Below are 22,389 nucleotides of genomic sequence, written 5' to 3' on the forward strand. Positions count from 1 at the left end.
AATGTAATGCACAATCTATGTAAAGCGCCTTGGATAAAGGCGCTATATAAATGCACCATTTACCATTTATTGATACCGGGTACTCGATAAGCCCAAAGCTTATTGATACCGAGTACTCGATAAGCCCAAAGCTTATTGATACCGAGTACTCGATAAGGTTGTTATCGGATTTCTTCTGGTATCGGTTATCGAGCTCGGCTTGGCCCAGTGGATGATGGGACATTTCTCTGTATTCATTGAAAAAAATGCTTCTCAGGTCAAATATTGACATGCAATTCCTTTTTTTTAAATGAATTAATTTAAATCTCTCAAATTAATTTGATTGTTTTGAATCGAGTCCCAGCCATAATATCTGTATCTCTGTGTTGTACTGACCGGTACAACCACAGTCTGATACTGTTGTACTGACCGGTACAACCACAGTCTGATACTGTTGTACTGACCGGTACAACCACAGTCTGATACTGTTGTACTGACCATTACAACCACAGTCTGATACTGTTGTACTGACCATTACAACCACAGTCTGATACTGTTGTACTGACCACTAGTACAACCACAGTCTGATACTGTTGTACTGACCATTACAACCACAGTCTGATACTGTTGTACTGACCACTAGTACAACCACAGTCTGATACTGTTGTACTGACCATTACAACCACAGTCTGATACTGTTGTACTGACCGATACAACCTCAGTCTGATACTGTTGTACTGACCGGTACAACCACAGTCTGATACTGTTGTACTGACCGGTACAACCACAGTCTGATACTGTTGTACTGACCATTACAACCACAGTCTGATACTGTTGTACTGACCACTAGTACAACTACAGTCTGATACTGTTTTACTGACCATTACAACCACAGTCTGATACTGTTGTACTGACCAGGACAACCACAGTCTGATACTGTTGTACTGATCGGTACAACCACAGTCTGATACTGTTGTACTGCCCATTACAACCACAGTCTGATACTGTTGTACTGACCGGTACAACCACAGTCTGATACTGTTGTACTGACCATTACAACCACAGTCTGGTACTGTTGTACTGACCGGTACAACCACAGTCTGATACTGTTGTACTGACCATTACAACCACAGTCTGATACTGTTGTACTGACCGGTACAACCACAGTCTGATACTGTTGTACTGACCATTACAACCACAGTCTGATACTGTTGTACTGACCGGTACAACCACAGTCTGATACTGTTGTACTGACCGGTACAACCACAGTCTGATACTGTTGTACTGACCGGTACAACCACAGTCTGATACTGTTGTACTGACCGGTACAACCACAGTCTGATACTGTTGTACTGACCGGTACAATCACAGTCTGATACTTTTGTACTGACCGGTACAACCACAGTCTGATACTGTTGTACTGACCGGTACAACCACAGTTTGATACTGTTCTACTGACCGGTCCAACCACAGTCTGATACTGTTGTACTGACCGGTACAACCACAGTCTGATACTGTTGTACTGACCGGTACAACCACAGTCTGATACTGTTGTACTGACCGGTACAACCTCAGTCTGATACTGTTGTACTGACCAGTACAACCTCAGTCTGATACTGTTGTACTGACCAATACAACCACAGTCTGATACTGTTGTACTGACCAGTACAACCTCAGTCTGATACTGTTGTACTGACCAATACAACCACAGTCTGATACTGTTGTACTGACCGGTACAACCACAGTCTGATACTGTTGTACTGACCAGTACAACATCAGTCTGATACTGTTGTACTGACCAGTACAACCACAGTCTGATACTGTTGTACTGACCGGTACAACCACAGTCTGATACTGTTGTACTGACCGGTACAAACTTAGTCTGATACTGTTGTACTGACCGGTACAACCACAGTCTGATACTGTTGTACTGACCGGTACAACCACAGTCTGATACTGTTGTACTGACCGGTACAACCTCAGTCTGATACTGTTGTACTGACCAGTACAACCACAGTCTGATACTGTTGTACTGATCGGTACAAACTCAGTCTGATACTGTTGTACTAATACACATACTCTGTGTACTCTGTGTATTCACAGCCATCCACGAGTTTCCTGCAGACATCTTCACCAAGGAGCAGAGAGAGAATGGAGCTGTACTTCTACATGTACTCTGTGTGAGTATAAATACTTTCCCTTCTCTAAAACACCCTGGACAACGCTCTACACGTCCCAGACTCTTCTCCCTTCTCTAAAACACCCTGGACAACGCTCCACACGTCCCAGACTCTTCTCCCTTCTCTAAAACACCCCGGACAACGCTCCACACGTCCCAGACTCTTCTCCCTTCTCTAAAACACCCTGGACAATGCTCCACGCATCTCAGACTCTTCTCTCTTCTCTAAAACACCCTGGACAACGCTCCACGCGTCCCAGACTCAGATCCCTTCTCTAAAACACCCTGGACAACGCTCCACACGTCCCAAACTCTTCTCCCTTCTCTAAAACACCCTGGACAACGCTCCACGCGTCCCAGACTCAGATCCCTTCTCTAAAACACCCTGGACAACGCTCCACGCATCCCAGACTCTTCTCCCTTCTCTAAAACACCCTGGACAACGCTCCACGCGTCCCAGACTCAGATCCCTTCTCTAAAACACCCTGGACAACGCTCCACGCATCCCAGACTCTTCTCCCTTCTCTAAAACACCCTGGACAACGCTCCACGCGTCCCAGACTCTTCTGCCTTCTCTAAAACACCCTGGACAACGCTCCACACGTCCCAGACTCTTCTCCCTTCTCTAAAACACCCTGGACAACGCTCCACGCATCCCAGACTCAGATCCCTTCTCTAAAACACCCTGGACACCGCTCCACGCGTCCCAGACTCTTCTCCCTTCTCTAAAACACCCTGGACAACGGTCCACACGTCCCAAACTCTTCTCCCTTTTCTAAAACACCCTGGACAACGCTCCACGCGTCCCAGACTCTTCTCCCTTCTCTAAAACACCCTGGACAACGCTCCACACGTCCCAGACTCTTCTCCCTTCTCTAAAACACCCTGGACAATGCTCCACACGTCCCAGACTCTTCTCCCTTCTCTAAAACACCCTGGACAACGCTCCACACGTCCCAGACTCTTCTCCCTTCTCTAAAACACCCTGGACAACGCTCCACGCATCCCAGACTCTTCTCCCTTCTCTAAAACACCCTGGACAACGCTCCACGCGTCCCAGACTCAGATCCCTTCTCTAAAACACCCTGGACAACGCTCCACGCGTCCCAGACTCAGATCCCTTCTCTAAAACACCCTGGACAACGCTCCACGCATCCCAGACTCTTCTCCCTTCTCTAAAACACCCTGGACAACGCTCCACGCATCCCAGACTCAGATCCCTTCTCTAAAACACCCTGGACAACGCTCCACGCGTCCCAGACTCTTCTCCCTTCTCTAAAACACCCTGGACAACGCTCCACGCGTCCCAGACTCTTCTGCCTTCTCTAAAACACCCTGGACAACGCTCCACGCGTCCTAGACTCTTCTCCCTTCTCTAAAACACCCTGGACAATGCTCCACACGTACTAGACTCTTCTCCCTTCTCCAAAACACCCTGGACAACGCTCCACGCGTCCCAGTCTTCTCTGCCTTCTCTAAAACACCCTGGACAACGCTCCACGCGTCCTAGACTCTTCTCCCTTCTCTAAAACACCCTGGACAACGCTCCACACGTACTAGACTCTTCTCCCTTCTCTATAACACCCTGGACAACGCTCCACGCATCCCAGACTCTTCTCCCTTCCCTAAAACACCCTGGACACCGCTCCACACGTCCCAAACTCTTCTCCCTTTTCTAAAACACCCTGGACAACACTCCACGCGTCCCAGACTCTTCTCCCTTCTCCAAAACACCCTGGACAACGCTCCACACGTCCCAGACTCTTCTCCCTTCTCCAAAACACCCTGGACAACGCTCCACATGTCCCAAACTCTACTCCCTTATCCAAAACACCCTGGACAACACTCCACACGTCCCAGACTCTTCTCCCTTCTCCAAAACACCCTGGACAACACTCCACACGTCCCAGACTCTTCTCTGATATTAACTCTCTACTGCCCTCTACAGGCTGTCTACATGTTCTACGCTCTGGCCATCGTGTGTGACGTCTACTTCGTTCCTTCCTTGGAGAAGATTTCAGAGGTGAGATTACACACTGTGGCCACTAGGGGTCACTGTGGTCTATTAATATTATAACACACTGTGGCCACTAGGGGTCACTGTGGTCTATTAATATTATAACACACTGTGGCCACTAGGGGTCACTGTGGTCTATTAATATTATAACACACTGTGACCACTAGGGTTCACTGTGGTCTATTAATAATATAACACAGCATGGCACTAGGGGGCACTGTGCTCTATTTATATTATAACACACTGTGGCCACTAGGGGTCACTGTGGTCTATTAATATTACAACTGCATGGCACTAGGGGGCACTGTATTCTCTTTTATAATGATATGCTAATGTATTCCAGAACCTGTCACTCAGCGAGGACATTGTTATAATGATATGCCAATTTATTCCAGAACCTGTCACTCAGCGAGGACGTTGTTATAATGATATTATAATGATATGCTAATGATATGCTAATCTATTCCAGAACCTGTCACTCAGCGAGGACGTTGCCGGGGCAACCTTCATGGCTGCAGGAAGCTCCGCCCCCGAGCTCTTCACCTCTCTGATTGGTCAGTACGGCTCAGCCAATCAGGAGCTTAGTTTAAAAGAATCATCATGTGACCTCACATCTATTTTTACCCTTTCATTGAATGAATGTTTGATTGATTGATTGATTGATTGATTGATTGATTGGCATTGGTCCAGTTCAAACCAGTGTTGATTTCATCGACTAAAACTTGGACGAAAAATGTTCGTCGACTACCTTCTTTAAGTGGTGCAACCACTTCCTTAAGTGACTATGTGTGTGGGTGTGTGGGTGGGTGCGTCTGAGCACGAAAACAGCATGGTTGTTTTTCACCACCTGTGTGCAACCTAACACACACACAAACACACGCACATATTAACTGTATATATGGTGATTTCGGGTGTGCCAGTACAGTACAGTTTACAGTACAGTACAGTAGAGCAGAGGTTCCCAACCACCGGACATGTGCCACTGGTACGCGAGAAGTGAATCACAAGTTTTCCCGTCGTATTTTCAAAATCCATTTGACGACGACGAGAAAAAAAGAAAGGACAAACACAGGCAGCGGATTGGCAGTGGACTGGCCGTTGCGCGTAGTAGAGTGCGACTGCGACCCTCAATCACCCATTGGAATGCAAATGCATGCCTTTCAGGCAGCCTTTGTATCCTACTCGTCTGGCAGGTATATCTCTTTGAAAACCTTTTGTGTTACTGATTGTGCGGCGGGGGTCGACGACGACCCATCTTGCCTGCCCAAAATGTAATTCCTAGAAACTGGGAAACTGTTTGGAAAATCAGCATGAAAAGTTGACTCTTTCTCTTCACCTCCTCCTATGATCTTCACCTGTTCATATGTGTGCACAGCCACGGAACAACAGCTGCAGCCTATTTCATCACGATCGCGCTAATGAAACAAAACGCTACGCGGTGACGGTACAGGATTATCATTTCATGTCAAGTATATGTATCAGAAGTTGATGTTACCCAGGTAAAGTAGGCTAATGCGTCAATCGTGCATGTTTAACGTTTTCCAGATGTTTTCCAGACATGAGCCTAACCTTTTTTTCATTGTTGATATAACGCCATTTAGGTCAATGATATTTGATATAGGCTAACATTATGTTGTGATATAATAATATAGCAGCGGGTATTTAAGGGCCAGTCAACTGTCATCCGTGAGAACGTGTTTTGGTACGATGATGCGCGACCCAAACCGCCACCGCCCAGCGTTGTGAGCTTGTAGATCTGCTATTTTCAGCAAGTGTAAAATCAGCCATTATGACGACATCAAGGCCCGCCAAAACACATTTTAGTCGGGGGCGGGCAAACTTCTTCTCTTAAAGTGAACGCTGGTGGCATTGAGAACTTAATTTATGAAATGAAATGAAATGAAATGAAATGATTACTATATTTACCCAGGGTATCTGGGCTAAACTCAAGAACTTGTTTCCAGCCAGGCCCTGCTCATAGAACATTTCATCGTAGTGGTTCAATGCCTTGTTCAAGGGCACTTCAGCGGTGGTAATTTTAACGTGTCGGACCGCTGATTCGAACTGGCGACCTTCCAGTATCAAGACCGCTCCGCAATCCGTTCGGCTGCCGCTGCCGCTGCCGCTGCTAACAGCTAGCTGACAGAGAAAGAATTAAGGAATTATTTAGACAGGTACATGAGTATCTTAGTGTATTCATAATTAAAACACCTTAGAAGCCCGGAACTATTTAATCCATTTCATCCAGGGTGCCCATCATTTGTAGCGCACGGACCACTTTTACCGGCGCACCGGAAGCTGGTGTGCATGTCTGTGTAGCAGCTAACAATAGCCACACCACTCTAGAGTCGATCGACAACAACGGGAGGTAATAATAAATCTATCGCGACTAGCAACTGGACCGCTGAGCGCCGTCTAACACAGGATCTTTTTTCAGAATTAGACGGGATGATTTAGATCGGGAGTTGATCGTTTTAAGATTTTCGTTTTCGTCAGCTAAACAGACAGGGGAGATTTTCGATGACGTGTCACTTTTTGACACGTCATCGGATCGGGCAACAAGCGCTCCAAGGCTCTAGAGCGATGCGAACGGTTTTGTTTTCATTAATCTCCGTCCTGTTTATCAATCTCCGTGTTGGGCACTTGACCATGACCTTGAACTTGGACGGAGAACTCCGGCTTGGACATCCAAGGTGTTAAAGGGGGCATGGGGGTCTCTCTCTCTCTCTCTCCCCCCTGTATCAACCCTATGTCTCTCGCCCAGGTGTCTTCATAACCAAAGGGGACGTGGGCGTGGGAACCATCGTAGGATCCGCCGTCTTCAACATCCTCGTCATCATCGGCCTGTGTGGAATCTGTGCAGGACAGGTACTCTATTACTTTATTTATTACTTTATTTATTACTCTATTTACTGTATCGGCCTGAGTGGAATCTGTGCAGGACAGGTACTCGATTTACTCTATTACTTGATTTATTACTCTATTTACTGTATTTATTAATGTACTAATTAATGTATTTATTACTTTTTTTATTACTCTATTTACTGTGTTTTTTTAATGCACTAATTAATGTAAGTATTACTTTATTTATTACTCTATTTGCCCTCCACCACCTCCACCTCCACCTTTACTACAGCTGTAGTCAATTAAGACTCTTCAGCTCAGGATTGACCATAAACATTTATTGCAAAGCTATTGCATTTAGTATGGCGGTGTAGCTCTGCTCATGTGATATCTCAGATTATCTGTGCACTGAGACACAGCTTAGAACCGCTGCTCCTTCGCCTGGTTCGGGCATCTAGCTCGGCATGCAGAGTGAATGCAGACCAGTGACTGTAACCAGACCAGTGACTGAAACCAGACCAGTAGCTGTAACCAGACCAGTGACTGTAACCAGACCAGTAACTGTAACCAGACCAGTGACTGCAACCAGACCAGTAGCTGTAACCAGACCAGTGACTGTAACCAGACCAGTAACTGTAACCAGACCAGTGACTGTAACCAGACCAGTGACTGTAACCAGACCAGTAGCTGTAACCAGACCAGTGACTGTAACCAGACCAGTAGCTGTAACCAGACCAGTGACTGTAACCAGACCAGTAACTGCATATTAAGTCGGTGTTCTCCCCTCCTCTCCAGGTGGTGGAGCTAACCTGGTGGTCGTTGTTCAGAGACTCCTCCTACTACATCCTGTCTGTGCTGGCGCTCATCGCGGTGAGATCACCGTTAACTATGTTATCATCTACGTTAGTACAGTTAGATCACCGTTAACTCTGTTATCATCTACGTTAGTACAGTTAGATCACCGTTAACTCTGTTATCATCCTATTAGCACAGTGACATCACTGTTATGTTACGTTGCTTTATCTCTGCTATCTATGTTAGCACAAATACATTTCCGTACTTCATTTAACTCTATTCTAACAATGAAATATCTTAAATGTGTCTGTACTGTACACAGACACAAACTGTACTGTACACAAAGGTATTAAATAATGTGTTAATTCAATCTGTATTAAATAATGTTAAATCTCTGTCTTCAGGTCATCTATGACGACGAGGTTTTTTGGTGAGTCTGAATTAAATGATTTCATTTAAGATTAATTACATTTTTATTTATACAACTAAGACGACATCACGGCCCGTCAAAAGATATTTTATCGACTAAATTAAGGACTGACTAAAACTGTATACAAATTAGCTGTCAAAAGGAAAGTAAGCGGCAGAAAATCGTGACAAATTGAAAAGTTTTCAACATACATATCTTTCATAATAAAAGTACGGTAATGTTTTCAACATACATATCTTTCATAATATAAGTACGGTAATGTTTTCAACATACATATCTTTCATAATAAAAGTGCGGTAATGTTTTCAACATACATATCTTTCATAATAAAAGTATGGTAATGTTTTCTACATAATAAAAGTACGGTAATGTTTTTAACATATATATTTTTCATAATAAAAGTACGGTAATGTTTTTCAGGTGGGAGTCGCTGCTCCTCATGATCATGTATGGAGTTTACATCCTCATCATGAAGTGAGTATGATATTATACATGTTCCAGTAACACTCCATATATGGAGTTTACATCCCGTTACAGTAACACTCCATATATGGAGTTTACATCCTCATTAAGTGACATCTAGTGTCCCTCAAAGTGCCAGCTTTGAGGGACACTAGTTCACATTGTTCTTCTACCGTTTGCTATGACTAGTTGTGAGTGTTTTTGCACATTAGTCCAGTGTGAACACAAACATATTGATGTCAAAAGTGACGCAAACTGTGATTTTTCCAGAATGGGGTTCAACTCCCAGATCCTGGCGAACGTGAATCCACAGCTCGGCTAGCTAACCCTGATGATAAGAGCGCCAACCCTCACTTCACACAGGTGTGATTTTTTTAAAGGAACACTCCACAGACTTCATAGTGTTCTCTGCGTTGTGTGGGTTGCAGGTTCAACTCCCAGATCCGGGCGTACGTGAACCGCCAGCTGGCCAGCGGAGGGCGTCTGGCGTGCTGCCCTGGCTCAGAGGCACGCCGGCTCCACAAAAACCCGCCCAGCAACACCTCCATGATGCTGCTCAGTAACGGTACGTTTGGGTTTTTATACTCCCCCCCCCAATCTTCCACCGTAGTCTGAAAACCCACCTCTTCAGACTCCATCTCAGCCCGTAGCCCCTCCCCTAGCCCGTAGCCCCTCCCCTGGCCTCGACCACCTTACAGGCGAATGCAAAGGCTCAACTTATGTAACTTAGATATCATTTTATGTAGACATAACACTCTATAGTGTAGACTCATAGTTTCATTATATTATGTAGATATAGCACTCTATATTGAATACTGTATAGTAGTTTAATTGTATAGTGTGGCGCCTGATACACAACTCAGGAGCGGAGAGTCAGGTTTGCCCATTCACTACTTCCCCTCCCCTATAAAAAGGAGGGGTCTCTAAACATTATAATTGTCTCCAGGTAAAGAGGAGGGGTCTCTAAACATTATAACTGTCTCTATAAAGAGGAGGGGTCTCTAAGCATTATAACTGTCTCTATAAAGAGGAGGGGTCTCTAAACATTATAACTGTCTCTATAAAGAGGAGGGGTCTCTAAACATTATAACTGTCTCTATAAAGAGGAGGGGTCTCTAAACATTATAACTGTCTCTATAAAGAGGAGGGGTCTCTAAACATTATAATTGTCTCTATCAGGAGGAGGGGTCTCTAAACATTATAACTGTCTCTATAAAGAGGAGGGGTCTCTAAACATCATAACTGTCTCTATAAAGAGGAGGGGTCTCTAAACATCATAACTGTCTCTATAAAGAGGAGGGGTCTCTAAACATTATAACTGTCTCTATAAAGAGGAGGGGTCTCTAAACATTATAACTGTCTCTATAAAGAGGAGGGGTCTCTAAACATTATAATTGTCTCTATCAGGAGGAGGGGTCTCTAAACATTATAACTGTCTCTATAAAGAGGAGGGGTCTCTAAACATCATAACTGTCTCTATAAAGAGGAGGGGTCTCTAAACATCATAACTGTCTCTATAAAGAGGAGGGGTCTCTAAACATCATAACTGTCTCTATAAAGAGGAGGGGTCTCTAAACATTATAACTGTCTCTATAAAGAGGAGGGGTCTCTAAACATCATAACTGTCTCTATAAAGAGGAGGGGTCTCTAAACATCATAACTGTCTCTATAAAGAGGAGGGGTCTCTAAACATTATAATTGTCTCTATCAGGAGGAGGGGTCTCTAAACATTATAACTGTCTCTATAAAGAGGAGGGGTCTCTAAACATCATAACTGTCTCTATAAAGAGGAGGGGTCTCTAAACATCATAACTGTCTCTATAAAGAGGAGGGGTCTCTAAACATCATAACTGTCTCTATAAAGAGGAGGGGTCTCTAAACATCATAACTGTCTCTATAAAGAGGAGGGGTCTCTAAACATCATAACTGTCTCTATAAAGAGGAGGGGTCTCTAAACATTATAATTGTCTCTATCAGGAGGAGGGGTCTCTAAACATTATAACTGTCTCTATAAAGAGGAGGGGTCTCTAAACATCATAACTGTCTCTATAAAGAGGAGGGGTCTCTAAACATTATAATTGTCTCTATAAAGAGGAGGGGTCTCTAAACATTATAATCGTCTCTATAAAGAGGAGGGGTCTCTAAACATTATAATTGTCTCTATAAAGAGGAGGGGTCTCTAAACATTATAACTGTCTCTATAAAGAGGAAGGGTCTCTAAACATTATAATTGTCTCTATAAAGAGGAAGGGTCTCTAAACATTATAATTGTCTCCAGGTAAAGAGGAAGGGTCTCTAAACATTATAATTGTCTCTATCAAGAGGAGGGGTCTCTAAACATTATAATTGTCTCTATAAAGAGGAGGGGTCTCTAAACATTATAATTGTCTCTATCAAGAGGAGGGGTCTCTAAACATCATAACTGTCTCTATAAAGAGGAGGGGTCTCTAAACATCATAACTGTCTCTATAAAGAGGAGGGGTCTCTAAACATCATAACTGTCTCTATAAAGAGGAGGGGTCTCTAAACATCATAACTGTCTCTATAAAGAGGAGGGGTCTCTAAACATTATAACTGTCTCTATAAAGAGGAGGGGTCTCTAAACATTATAATTGTCTCTATAAAGAGGAGGGGTCTCTAAACATTATAATTGTCTCTATAAAGAGGAGGGGTCTCTAAACATCATAACTGTCTCTATAAAGAGGAGGGGTCTCTAAACATCATAACTGTCTCTATAAAGATGAGGGGTCTCTAAACATCATAACTGTCTCTATAAAGTGGAGGGGTCTCTAAACATTATAACTGTCTCTATAAAGAGGAAGGGTCTCTAAACATTATAATTGTCTCTATAAAGAGGAGGGGTCTCTAAACATTATAATTGTCTCTATAAAGAGGAGGGGTCTCTAAACATTATAATTGTCTCCAGGTAAACAGGAAGGGTCTCTAAACATTCTAATTGTCTCTATAAAGAGGAGGGGTCTCTAAACATTATAATTGTCTCCAGGTAAACAGGAAGGGTCTCCTGTGCTGATGGTAGATGAGCTTCTCATCCTGAACCCTCCCAAGCTGTCGTTCAGTGAGGCTGGGCTCCGCATCATGATCTCCCCACACTTCTCTCCTCGCACCAGGCTGACCATGGCTTCCCGCGTCATCATCAGCGAGGTACAGACAGACAGACAGACAGACAGACAGACAGACAGACAGGCAGACAGACAGACAGACAGACAGACAGACAGACAGACAGGCAACGTATGCACTCCTCTTTAATCATTGTTTCTCTACATGGCATTCAGAGACTGAGGTTGATCGGGGACCCCCAGGACCACCTGGAGACCGGAGCTCTCCCCAGGTCCAGGCTGGAGTCCGCCAGCAACGGGCTGAAGGCTGCGGCGGTCTGGAGGGGCTCGGGCAGTCTGGAGAACAGCAACGGAAACATAACGGTAAAGTACACATCTGATCAAAACGTTGAGTGATTATCCAACTAGCGCTTATATATGACACGCCCACACCTGCGGCCCATCCACCATCAGTCCACAGTCAACGTCAGGTGACATTGACACTAGTGATTAGTGAACGTCTCAGTCAAAAGACTAAACAAAGTGACCTTTAACCCATTTTGGGGCAGGAACCCCTTGGTGTTGTGTCATGCTTTAGCTATTGAAAAATAGCAGATCTAGAAGCTCATAGCGCACCACCACTTGTAGGTCTGCTATTTTTGAAAAATCAAAGAACGACTGCCATAGAAACATAGCTTTTTTCAGAAAACTGTCAAGATGTAGAAGACATTTTTAGAATCTGATCTCAGGTCAAAATGGGTTAACCTTGCAGGCTGCGCCAGGAGGCTCCTGGAGTCTGGAGAACGGAGGAGGAGGAGGAGGAGGAGGGGTGGAGAAACCATCTCCTCTGGACGAAGCTTCCTGTGGAGATAGAGACAGTCCTCCTACACAGAAGAAGAAGCCTGGAGGAGATAGAGACAGTCCTCCTACACAGAAGAAGAAGCCTGGAGGAGATAGAGACAGTCCTCCTACACAGAAGAAGAAGCCTGGAGGAGACAGAGAAAGTCCTCCTACACAGAAGAAGAAGCCCGGAGGAGACAGAGAAAGTCCTCCTGCAGAGAAGAAGAAGAGGTTGGAGGAGGATGCGGAGGTGTGTCACACTGAGGAAGAGGAGGACGATGAAGACTCTTCATTCAGTCCTCTACGGCTGCCAGGTGAGCAGCATGTCGTTGTCTGCAGCGTTCATTAATTTCAGGATATTTAGACGTAGTCTTCGGTCACATTCATTCATTCATTCATTCATTCATTCATTCACACCAGAATGCTGTACTGCGATTAAAACTAATCCCGCTGCGTATTGTCGGAGAGTGCGCATCGTTTGGCAGGTGTGAAGCCTCAATCGAAGTCTGATGCGGATAAAACGTGTGTAATTGCTATCAGGTTTCAGATCAGAAAAACATCGGGTAGTGTATTGACCACCCTTTAGTCAACAACATGAACAGTGTTTTAACTGGGTTTTCATAGAAAAAAAACTTTATATTTTTGAAAGATCGTGAAAATGTGCCTCAAATCTTTGAATATATATTCTTTCAGAGTTTCAGTTTTTAACTCAAATCTTTACTCCTGGGGCAGTGGGGGGGTCCCTGGAACAACATATTTTCAGATGGGGGTCGGTGGCCAATTACAGATCATGTTTGGGGTCCTTGACATGAAATATTGAGCACCACTGATATAGAAACAGGTTTTTCAGAAAAAAATACATTTTAAAAAAACATCTTTTTAAAATTTCGACGTCAGGCCTAAATGGGTTAATTCAACCAGACGTTTTAGTGTGTCATACAAAATGGTTCTGTGTTTTAGGAGAGCAGGTTTAATGTGGGATACCTTAATGGTTGTAGAAGGAGAGAGTTTTAACTTTGAATGTCATTATGTTTCTGGGTTTCTGTTGAGAGCGCGAGAACAGTTCCCAGTAAATTACACGCTGGTATGTGATGAAACTGTCCCTTTCGTCGTGTCAATGTGTGTGTGTGCGTGTGCGTGCGTGCATGCGTGCGTGCGTGCCCCCCCCCCCCCCAGACGGAGCCTGTGCGCGGGTCAAGTGGCTGATCTCCTGGCCTCTCCTCCTGCTGCTCTACTGCACCGTTCCAAACTGCGTCCTGCCTCGCTGGCATCGATGGTTCATGGTCACCTTCATCGCCTCCACGCTCTGGATCGCCATCTTCTCCTACCACATGGTCTGGATGGTAGGTCTCTAGACATCTCCTACCACATGGTCTGGATGGTAGGTCTCTAGACGTCTCCTACCACATGGTCTGGATGGTAGGTCTCTAGACATCTTCTCCTACCACATGGTCTGGATGGTAGGTCTCTAGACATCTTCTCCTACCACATGGTCTGGATGGTAGGTCTCTAGACATCTCCTACCACATGGTCTGGATGGTAGGTCTCTAGACGTCTCCTACCACATGGTCTGGATGGTAGGTCTCTAGACGTCTTCTCCTACCACATGGTCTGGATGGTAGGTCTCTAGACATCTTCTGCTACCACATGGTCTGGATGGTAGGTCTCTAGACGTCTCCTACCACATGGTCTGGATGGTAGGTCTCTAGACGTCTCCTACCACATGGTCTGGATGGTAGGTCTCTAGACGTCTCCTACCACATGGTCTGGATGGTAGGTCTCTAGACGTCTCCTACCACATGGTCTGGATGGTAGGTCTCTATCTACCACATGGTCTGGATGGTAGGTCTCTAGACGTCTCCTACCACATGGTCTGGATGGTAGGTCTCAGTGGTTCCCAAACTCTTCTCCCTTCTGGCTCCAAAACTATGGAATGAACTTCCCATTGCAGTCAGAACTACAGACTCACTCCCAATCTAAACTATGGAATTAACTTCACATTGCAGTCAGAACTACAGACTCACTCCCAATCTAAACTATGGAATGAACTTCCCATTGCAGTCAGAACTACAGACTCACTCCCAATCTAAACTATGGAATTAACTTCACATTGCAGTCAGAACTACAGACTCACTCCCAATCTAAACTATGGAATGAACTTCCCATTGCAGTCAGAACTACAGACTCACTCCCAATCTTCCACGTAGTCTGAAAACCCACCTCTTCAGACTCCATCTTAGCCCGTAGCACTTGCCCTAGCCTCGACGACCTTACAGGCGAATGCAAAGGCTCAAGTTATCATTTTATGTAGACTTATAGCGTTCTATGTAGACATATCACTATAATAGCATTTTATGTAGACATAGCACTAAATAATAAAGTATGCATAGTTTCATTATATTGATATTCCACTGTTACGTATGATTCATGATAACTACTTTTTTTGTATGTCATGTATTGCCATGCTTTTTGTTCTTGCTTAATGTAAGTCGCACTTGATTAAGGGCGTCTGATAAATGCCTAAATTGTTTTAACCCGTGACCCAAAGCAGAAATTTGACGTATGCCGGAGACCCAAACTAGTGAAATGAGCAAGATCGACAGGCTCACATCGCATCAGGCGTCTATATCTCCACAGACACAGAAAGGTAGACTCCTCCTTCGGCTCTGGGTCGTCTGTATCTCCACAGACACAGAAAGGTAGACTCCTCCTTCAGCTCTGGGCCGTCTGTATCTCCACAGACACAGAAAGGTAGACTCCTCTTTCGGCTCTGGGGCGTCTGTATCTCCACAGACACAGAAAGGTAGACTCCTCTTTCGGCTCTGGGGCGTCTGTATCTCCACAGACACAGAAAGGTAGACTCCTCCTTCGGCTCTGGGGTGTCTGTATCTCCATAGACATAGAATGCAGCGGCCAATGATTGTCTAGAATCAAATGGTATCTCTATCTTTTATTTGGTCCATCTCTAAATTTGAACGTGCCAGTCTCTGAGAGACAGTCTCTGAAAGACAGTCTCTGAGAGACAGTCTCGCCGGTGTTACAGCCAGCAATTCTGCAGGTCTCATATCCAATCTAGAAAATAAATAAATAAGGGTGCTATAGTGTAGCAGAGTGGCTCACAGCCTGATGGTGGCACTATAGTGTAGCAGAGTGGCTCACAGCCTGATGGTGGCACTATAGTGTAGCAGAGTGGCTCACAGCCTGATGGTGGCACTATAGTGTAGCAGAGTGGCTCACAGCCTGATGGTGGCTCTATAGTGTAGCAGAGTGGCTCACAGCCTGATGGTGGCGCTATAGTGTAGCAGAGTGGCTCTCAGCCTGATGGTGGCGCTATAGTGTAGCAGAGTGGCTCAGAGCCTGATGGTGGCGCTATAGTGTAGCAGAGTGGCTCTCAGCCTGATGGTGGTGCTATAGTGTAGCAGAGTGGCTCAGAGCCTCGAGTTCGAATCCCGGGTTACACTAGTCATGGCTGCCAGTTCCCACCACACTCCTGTGGGAGTTCAGACTCATCCAGACCATACTGAATAACTGCCAGCTTACATAATGTCTTCAGGCTTGGACTGAAGTCTAAGACATACACGTCATCAGAGGGTAAGTGATGATATCCTCCAGATCCATTTGCTGGAACCAATTTGTATCCTCCAAAGAGGATCATACGATCTCCCAGCATGCAACAGCATTTGGGAAACATCCCTGAAGTCGGGCCGTTTCCCCTGGGCTCAACCTTCTTCCAGGAGAGCTGTTTTGAAGGAGTCAAGGGATTCGCATGTCTTAATGACTGTTGGTAGGGCGTTCCACATTTTGGTGGCAGATGGCCAACTCAGTGTCATGTAGCCACGCCCCCGTCTCTGGTCCTAAGTCAGTGTCATGTAGCCACGCCCCCGACTCTGGAACTAAGTCAGTGTCATGTAGCCACGCCCCCGACTCTGGAACTAAGTCAGTGTCATGTAGCCACGCCCCCGACTCTGGTCCTAAGTCAGTGTCATGTAGCCACGCCCCCGACTCTGGTCCTAAGTCAGTGTCATGTAGCCACGCCCCCGACTCTGGTCCTAAGTCAGTGTCATGTAGCCACGCCCCCGACTCTGGTCCTAAGTCAGTGTCATGTTGCCACGCCCCCGACTCTGGAACTAAGTCGAAAAGGCCAGCTTCTGAGGGGAGGCTGTAGAGGGAGGGGGGGGGGGGGGGGGGGGTGGTGGTGGGCAGCATGTGGTTATGTTCTCCTGATGGGGGGCTGTAGAGGGAGGAGGGGGGGCAGCATGTCGTTATGTTCTCCTGAGGGGGGGCTGTAGAGGGGCAGCCTGTGATGATGCGCTCGACAGTCTGTTCAGGCTTGCCACACTCGCATGCGGCGCTGTCCGACAGGCCACACTTCTTCATGGATGACTTGAAGCGTCCGACGCCACAGCGCAGGCAGTTCAGCGAGGCAGGTCTTCTCCTTTTACACCACCTGCTGGTCCCGGATGTATCTTTCAGGATCCGGGAGGGCCCGGCCGTCTCCCACCACTGTTTCCAGGATGCTGCCGGCCAGACGACAAGTCCTCAGGAATGGACTGTAGCATCTCCTGTTGCTGCCTCGTTGTAGGGATGGCGAGACTTGAGCCTTTGCATACTCCTATAAGTTCACGGGGCAAGATGGAGTCTGAAGAGGTGGGTTTTCAGACTACGGCGGAAGATTGGGAGTGAGTCTGTAGTTCGGACTGCAATGGGAAGTTCATTCCATAGTTTAGATTGGGAGTGAGTCTGTAGTTCTGACTGCAATGGGAAGTTCATTCCATAGTTTAGATTGGGAGTGAGTCTGTAGTTCTGATTTTAATGGGAAGTTCATTCCATAGTTTAGATTGGGAGTGAGTCTGTAGTTCTGACTGCAATGGGAAGTTCATTCCATAGTTTAGATTGGGAGTGAGTCTGTAGTTCTGACGGCAATGGGAAGTTCATGCTGGGTGATCATTATGTTATTGTTTCCAGGTTAGCATCATTAGTTTCACGCTGGGCATCCCAGACTACATCATGGGCATCACCTTCCTGGCAGCGGGCACCAGCGTTCCAGACTGCATGGCCAGCCTCATCGTAGCCAGACAAGGTAACAATACACCAGACTGCTTATCCTTCACTGCAGACTCCGAGCTAGAAACATAATGGTTGAATTCCACGTCAACTGCCACCAGTCAGCGTCCTTATGGATGCTGGAGTTATGAAAGTGTCTGACACACATACCACTAATTACACAAGTTGGGCTTCACAGAATGAAACTCTGAATATAACAGGAAATGCTATCATTCGACAGATAAGGGACACAATTTAGAGTATATATGAATAGAGACGACACCCGGAGGAAACCCTGAGGAGAAATGGACATAGTGGTCGAATTTGGTATTGCAGCGTGGGCCCAAACACATGAACACGCTGGTCCGTTGACTATCATTGTGCACGTTCACGATGACACGTGAACGCTGTTTCATACGTGAACGCACGTGAACGCGTGCAATGATAGTAAACGGCAGCGCGTTCATGTGTTTTGGGCAAATCCATCCCAGAATGCACTCTGTTCCTGCCCGGAAGGAGGAGTGAAATCGCCTCATGCGCTTTTGAGCAACTTAATGCAAGTGGATGGGAGGAGAACTCGGGCGCCGTCTCTATTCATATATACTCTAAGGGACACAATCAAGGGTCTTCCTGTTCTGCAGTTTTCTGTGATAGTTCAAGGTTCAAGGTTATTTATTAGTGACCCCGGGGGGCAAATGGTTTTCAGCAGATCATAAAGGTTTGAAACACATATGGACATAACATTATGGACATAACAGAACAGACATCAAACCAAAACGTTTTGCTGTTGGTCACAAGCGTGCGCTGCGCCCTGACTACTTGCATCTCCAGTAGAAAGCGACCACCTTCGTGAAGAGCAAGCAGAGAAGATCTGATAGATCTTAGATAGATGGTACACAATATGTTTCTGGTGCAGAGCAGGAGTCTATCCACCTGTGTTATGTAGACAAACACTCGGTTCATCATGATTCATGAAGCATTCCTTGGACTTCACACGGTGTCTGACACACTAACATGATTACTGATGTCCTGCTAAGGCTCAATCTACACATGACTGGTTTATTCTTTTAATTTTTATCCCATGATTTTGTAACCCATTTTTCACCCCTGTGTCAATTATCTAATGTGATCCTGGGCTCTACACACCCTCCGCCAACCTAGTCCCCATATATGGGGGACATGGGGAGAGCAACGGACTTGAACTCATGCTTCCTTCATGCCTGAGTGTCCAAGTTGCTCCTTTACACCTGACAGGGGGGAGTTTCCCTGGTTGGGCGTAGCGCGTGGAAGGAACACGTTATTCCAACCAGTTCCTTTCCCCTCCATCAGGCGCCCCGGCTGGCCAGGGGGAGGCAGTTTAGAGACCGGGATTACTGCATGTTTTTTTGTGAGGGGACCTACCCTAGGGGACACGGGGAGAACATGTGAGGGTACCTACCCTAGGGGACACGGGGAAAACATGTGAGGGTACCTACCCTAGGGGACACGGGGAGAACATGTGAGGGTACCTACCCTAGGGGACACGGGGAGAACATGTGAGGGTACCTACCCTAGGGGACACGGGGAGAACATGTGAGGGTACCTACCCTAGGGGACATGGGGAGAACATGCAAACTCCACACAGAAAGGCCCTTTCTGTGGCGAAAGGGCACATGATTGGTTTACGTGGCCAGAGTAATGATGGGGCTTCCAACATGGATGGGAAATACAATGGTACACGACGCACCCCGTGGGGTCAAGTTCAAGCTACGCCCATGGGTACACAGGTCATGTTGAAGACTCAGAGGCAGCAGCTTTGAAGATGGAGTGCCACAACTTTTGTATTTTTCCAGTTTTTCATGTGTCTATGAGGTGAAAGTACTTTGTATTTAGGGTTTCTTCCTGGAGGCTGAACCCTTGACAGTCAAACGGGCCAATGAAATAAACAGTAATATAGTGACATCACACTATCAGCCCCTCCCCAAACGTTATCATACAACTACAGCTGTGGGTGCGGCTTCAGTTCAGGTGGATCACCACCCACCAGGCAAACCAGGGGCGGCGGTGGCCTTGGATAAAGGCGCTATATAAATGCACCATTTACCATTTACCAAACCAACATTTTAACAAATACTGTACACTTTTTTGAAAAGATTATACCTCCTTATATAACAATAAGACCTGATGATCATGTTTTAGGGTGGAAAAAAATCACAGCACTCCATCTTTAAGCTCTCTGTGTTCGTTGTGGTTAAATAAAATACACTACCTCTTTTGGGCTTGGTTTACCATGCCATGGTTTACAGCCCTTCACGCCGTCACTACTGTATGTGTCTTAAATGTCAGTAAAAGCAGCTGACGACAGCCTGGAGATCAGAGACGCAAAGTTTACTGACTTCATTAAAGTCCATTCATTGTTTTGCCAGTGATTAAATTATCACTGACAGTATGACCACGCTTTACAACAACACAGCACGGGACCTTTTATTGTGTGTGTGTGTGTGTGTGTGTGTGTGTGTGTGTGTGTGTGTGTGTGTGTGTGTGTGTGTGTGTGTGTGTGTGTGTGTGTGTGTGTGTGTGTGTGTGTGTGTGTGTGTGTGTGTGTGTGTGTGTGTGTGTGTGTGTGTTCCAGGCCTCGGCGACATGGCCGTTTCCAACTCCATCGGCAGCAACATCTTCGACATCCTCCTGGGTCTGGGATTCCCCTGGGCACTACGCACCCTGGTGGTGGACCCCGGTACTACGGTAGGTTCTAATACACTACGCACCCTGGTGGTGGACCCTGATACTACGGTAGGTTCTAAGGCACTACGCACCCTGGTGGTGGACCCTGGTACTACGGTAGGTTCTAATACACTACGCACCCTGGTGGTGGACCCTGGTACTACGGTAGGTTCTAATACACTACGCACCCTGGTGGTGGACCCTGGTACTATGGTAGGTTCTAATACACTACGCACCCTGGTGGTGGACCCCGGTACTACGGTAGGTTCTAAGGCACTACGCACCCTGGTGGTGGACCCTGGTACTACGGTAGGTTCTACAGGCAGACAGCTTGTCTGCCTGTCATATTGACAATATGACTATATGAAATATGACAATATGAAACCTACTACGGCTGTCTGCCTGTCATATTGACAATATGACAATATGAAACATGACAATGTGACAATATGAAACATGACAATATGACAATATGAAACAGACAGACAGACAGAGAGACAGAATGTGGTCATAATGTTATTATTTTTCATCTCCAGATCTCCATCAACAACAAAGGACTGGTGTATTCTGTCATCCTCCTGCTGGCCTCGGTCTTCCTCACGGTACGTCTTCCTCACGGTGTGTCTTCCTCACTGTCACTAATTCACTGTGTCATCACGGTGTGTCTTCCTCACGGTACGTCTTCCTCACGGTGTGTCTTCCTCATGGCCACTACTTCACTGTGTCCTCACGGTGTGTCTTCCTCACTGTCACTACTTCACTGTGGCCTCACGGTATGTCTTCCTCACTGTCACTACTTAACTGTGTCCTCACAGTGTGTCTTCCTCACTGTCACTACTTCACTGTGTCCTCATCATGTGTGTTCCTCACCATCACTACTTCACTGTCTTCCTCACGGTGTGTCTTCCTCACTGTCACTACTTCACTGTCTTCCTCACGGTATGTCTTCCTCATGGTGTGTCTTCCTCACTGTCACTAATTCACTGTCTTCCTCACGGTATATCTTCCTCACGGTGTGTCTTCCTTGCCATCACTACTTCACTGTGTCCTCACGGTGTGTCTTCCTCACGGTGTGTCTTCCTCACGGTATGTCTTCCTCACGGTGTGTCTTCCTCACGGTGTGTCTTCCTCACGGCCACTACTTCACTGTGTCCTCACGGTGTGTCTTCCTCACTGTCACTACTTCACTGTGTCCTCACGGTATGTCTTCCTCACCATCACTACTTCACTGTGTCCTCACCGTGTCTTCCTCACGGTGCGTCTTCCTCACTGTCACTACTTCACTGTGTCCTCATCGTGTGTCTTCCTCACTGTCACTACTTCACTGTGTCCTCATCGTGTGTCTTCCTCACTGTCACTACTTCACTGTGTCCTCACGGTGTGTCTTCCTCACTGTCACTACGTCACTGTCCTCACGGTGTGTCTTCCTCACCATCACTACTTCACTGTCATCCTCACGGTACGTCTTCCTCATGGTGTGTCTTCCTCACAGTATGTCTTCCTCACGGTGTGTCTTCCTCACTGTCACTACTTCACTGTCTTCCTCACGGTATGTCTTCCTCACGGTGTGTCTTCCTCACTGTCACTAATGAACTGTCTTCCTCACGGTATGTCTTCCTCACGGTGTCTTCCTCACTGTCACTACTTCACTGTCTTCCTCACGGTATGTCTTCCTCACGGTGTGTCTTCCTCACTGTCACTACTTCACTGTCTTCCTCACGGTATGTCTTCCTCACTGTCACTACTTCACTGTCTTCCTCACGGTATGTCTTCCTCACTGTCACAACTTCACTGTCTTTATCACGGTATGTCTTCCTCACGGTGTGGCTTCATCACTGTCACTACTTCACTGTCTTCATCACGGTATGTCTTCCTCACTGTCACTACTTCACTGTCTTCCTCACGGTATGTCTTCCTCACTGTCACAACTTCACTGTCTTCCTCATGGTATGTCTTCCTCACTGTCACAACTTCACTGTCTTCCTCACGGTATGTCTTCCTCACGGTGTGTCTTCCTCACTGTCACTACTTCACTGTCTTC

General features: G+C 46.2%; 1 protein-coding gene across 1 annotated transcript in view; it reads left to right on the forward strand.

Annotated features, from left to right (window-relative positions):
• The window catches only part of LOC306930100 (sodium/potassium/calcium exchanger 4-like), a 72,589-nt gene that overhangs the window by 34,076 nt on the left and 16,124 nt on the right, over window positions 1-22,389 (forward strand). The window contains exons 3-17 of the mRNA XM_079510843.1: window positions 2,083-2,159; window positions 4,107-4,181; window positions 4,645-4,729; window positions 6,940-7,043; window positions 7,815-7,889; window positions 8,219-8,244; window positions 8,665-8,718; window positions 9,135-9,271; window positions 11,711-11,868; window positions 12,000-12,146; window positions 12,535-12,916; window positions 13,779-13,945; window positions 17,568-17,682; window positions 20,257-20,369; window positions 20,885-20,950. Coding sequence (XP_079366969.1) covers window positions 2,083-2,159; window positions 4,107-4,181; window positions 4,645-4,729; window positions 6,940-7,043; window positions 7,815-7,889; window positions 8,219-8,244; window positions 8,665-8,718; window positions 9,135-9,271; window positions 11,711-11,868; window positions 12,000-12,146; window positions 12,535-12,916; window positions 13,779-13,945; window positions 17,568-17,682; window positions 20,257-20,369; window positions 20,885-20,950 — 1,781 coding nt within the window. The remainder of the gene's footprint in view (window positions 1-2,082; window positions 2,160-4,106; window positions 4,182-4,644; window positions 4,730-6,939; window positions 7,044-7,814; window positions 7,890-8,218; window positions 8,245-8,664; window positions 8,719-9,134; window positions 9,272-11,710; window positions 11,869-11,999; window positions 12,147-12,534; window positions 12,917-13,778; window positions 13,946-17,567; window positions 17,683-20,256; window positions 20,370-20,884; window positions 20,951-22,389) is intronic.

Source organism: Electrona antarctica (genome assembly GCF_951216825.1).
Source record: "Electrona antarctica genome assembly, chromosome: 9".
Taxonomy (NCBI): Eukaryota; Metazoa; Chordata; class Actinopteri; order Myctophiformes; family Myctophidae; genus Electrona; species Electrona antarctica.